This window comes from Blastocystis sp. subtype 4, assembly GCF_000743755.1.
Source record: "Blastocystis sp. subtype 4 strain WR1 chromosome Unknown seqid_0596, whole genome shotgun sequence".
Taxonomy (NCBI): Eukaryota; class Bigyra; order Opalinata; family Blastocystidae; genus Blastocystis; species Blastocystis sp. subtype 4.
This window is the reverse complement of record NW_014568951.1, coordinates 1-3,072: the sequence shown is the minus strand read 5'-3', so window position 1 is coordinate 3,072 and position 3,072 is coordinate 1. Positions and strand designations below refer to the sequence as shown.

The window sequence follows — 3,072 nt, the reverse complement described above, 5'->3', positions numbered from 1 at the left end:
GATTTTCCATTTTGCTATTTTGGAAAATCAATCCATTTTGCAAAATCAAGTTGCTAATTTGGAAAATCGACCCCTTTATACCTTTCCATTTTACCATTTTGAAAGAGTTTTATGAAATTGACCCGTCACCCGTCACTCCGTCACTTTTCACCTCATGATCAAGCCAAAAGATGGGCTATTTCGGAGGAAAGGTGACGGCAGATTTGTTGAGAATTTCCATTTCCTCAAAGTAAATAATCAGATCTGATCGATCATTTGTTACAAACAATACTCAATGCATAGCATTCATTTAATCTTCAATTATACTCTTCAAACTCACATGGGTCATCCTCACAGTTTTCATTCAGTGAGTTACGATACATACGAAGCATACCAAGATCCAATACAAACATACGTCCATAATTGTATCTATGCCATTCAATCATTCCTTGGTATTGTATGTTACTATCCAGTTCAGCCTTGAAGTACTTACTGGAAAGTGGTTTATCAATTCCATTCTCAAAACAGTAATCTTTGTACATATTGTACAACTTCATGCTAGGAATTTGAATAGGCCCACCTTTACCGCATTCTTGCTCAGCATATTTGATAATATCATCAATTCTGTTTTCCATGAACCAATCCACAGTTGTACCGGTCATTTCTCGTGTCTTCTTGAGCTGTTTTGTATCAAGCGACAGATATGGATTCCAGTCGGCAATGTCAATTGACATCATCTTCTTATACATATGAGCAGGATACCAATCTGATTCAATAACAGTGAAGAAGTGGTTAAAGAAATCAATGTACTCCTTGCTATTCACACTCTTGAACGGATTCGTAGTATGGAAGAGAACAAATCGACGGTCGCCACTCTGAAAATCAATTGGTAGGGCTTGTGTCTTGTTTGATGTGCTAACAAGTCGTGCATAGTTATTCACACTGAATGCATCCATATACATCTTGCGAACATTGATAATCTCCTTTGTTACAAATTCCTTTATGCGTGGTTCAAGATCATAGTAACCCTTCCGAGTTGATTCATCCAAATTCACAAGAAGCTTCTCAGCATGGGCTGATGCAATAACACCAAAATAATCTTCTGGCTTACTAGATGAGTTGTACAGTTTGAGGGAGATAACATACTTAATAGCATCAAGAAGAGCATTCTTACCATCACCTTGAGTACCGATGAAGCATATAGCTCTTCTTGGACGTTTCTCAGGTTGTTGGATCATTTGTGCAAAGAACTGCAAAACCCACTTAGCAAATTCGTCATTCTCTTCAGACAGATTGTGAATAAGCTTCAGGAAGTAGTTGTTGTAGAAGTCATCAAACTCAGCTTCATGGGAAGGATCATAATTATCAATAAGAGGGTTGAATCCTCTGAAAGTATTGATCACACCTTCTTTGTACCATGTATCCAAGCTGAATGTACCACTAAACGGAACGAAATTGATAGCATATGCTGTTTTGCGTGTTGGACAGTTAACCCAGGTATTGAAGAAAGATGTTGGATCTCCATCATTAGTTGTGTTGATATGGTCCTTAAGGTTAGCAAACCGTGTTCTGGCTGCCTTTCCTATTTCAAGAAACTCAACTTCATGGATCTTCGCATTGTAACTGGCAATACAATCACCTTTCTCACAGTAACAATTAAACCGCTCAAAGTATTCCTTCATTGCTTCGAAAGATACATAACTGCATTGCCCAAACACACCAATATCAAAGTAGTCAGTGGGTGGTGCTTTGTAGGATACTGGTGTAATATGTTCAACAGGAATGTCAATTGTGGTAAAGCCCTTGGTAGACAGTTTGATACGGAAGTTGGTCTGTTTGTATACTTCATTCTCAATGCTAGGAAGCAACATTGGATCATACTTATCTTTCAACATCATAAACCCATCAAAGCACAATACACAATTGGTGACTGATTTACCATACCTTGCTAGATAGTTAATCATTACTTCCAGTATTTGTCGTTCAGTATCTTGTAAGATCCACGAAATAAGTGCAGCATCTCTGTTGTACTCCTTTTCTGGCTTACCATTCTCCTCCAACAACTTAATCTCATCTGGATAATGGAACAGTATATCAGTATAAATGCCTTTGATACAGTTAATCATCTCATTTAACCAAAGTGGAAGTTGGGCACACACATTGTAGTTCTTACACCAACTTTCAAATGTTCCACCATACATCAATTCCAGAAACAGAACTTTGGCAGCATCACGATCCACATCAAAAGCATTTTGAACTTTGCTAAGGTACTCATCCCGGTTGTTAACATAATCACGAAGCTTTGAGCAGTTGATCTTGTAGCGGTCACACAGCTGAACCAGCAATGTTGGATGACAGTTGTTAATATCGATGTCAACATAGTAGTCCTGGGCTAATGTACCACGAATCTCTCTTGGAAGTGATCCAATTGAGCAGTATGGTTTCTTAGCATATACCCTTCCATAGTTAGGCACAGAATAACTGTATGATACGTTGATATATTCACCTTTTAATTTCTTCTTAATAGTAAGGAACGATGAACGGAGTTGCTGTTGAATTTCCTCTTTGGACTTGTTATGCTTCTTCTCACATCGAGAAAGATCAAGTTCGTCACTATCCAACATACTAATAAGCATCTTAAGCTTCTCAGGATCAATCCGTTCCTTGTATTTGCGTGAAGTCAAAGACATTTTGTTTATATTAGGACAGAAAAATAGAAATCACTGTTTAGTTATAATAATCAATTCTTTAAGTAGAGTTTCAACGGACTATCCAGTTTACACTCGATACTTCTGATTTCACTTTGGGGAAATGGATCATCAAGAAATCTGCCGTCACCTTCCTAAACAATCTTCAAAGCATGAACTCTTTTGATCGTAGATCAAATCCACATAATCTAGCCTAAACATAGGGAAGAGTGACGGAGTGACGGAGTGACGGGTCAATTTCATAAAACTCTTACATAGTTGCTCTGCAACATTTTGATCAAAGATCAAATGGTAAAATGGAAAGGTATAAAGGGGTCGATTTTCCAAATTAGCAACTTGATTTTGCAAAATGGATTGATTTTCCAAAATAGCAAAATGGAAAATC

General features: G+C 37.5%; 1 protein-coding gene across 1 annotated transcript; it reads right to left on the bottom strand.

Annotated features, from left to right (window-relative positions):
• Positions 1–296: 296 nt before the first annotated feature.
• On the bottom strand, positions 297–2,669 carry JH06_5180 (hypothetical protein; the record flags this gene model as incomplete). The annotated part of the gene is made up of 1 exon (XM_014669394.1): positions 297–2,669. One exon carries the CDS (start codon positions 2,667–2,669, stop codon positions 297–299), a length of 2,373 nt encoding a protein of 790 aa, XP_014524880.1.
• Between the last annotated feature and the right edge of the window lie 403 nt (positions 2,670–3,072).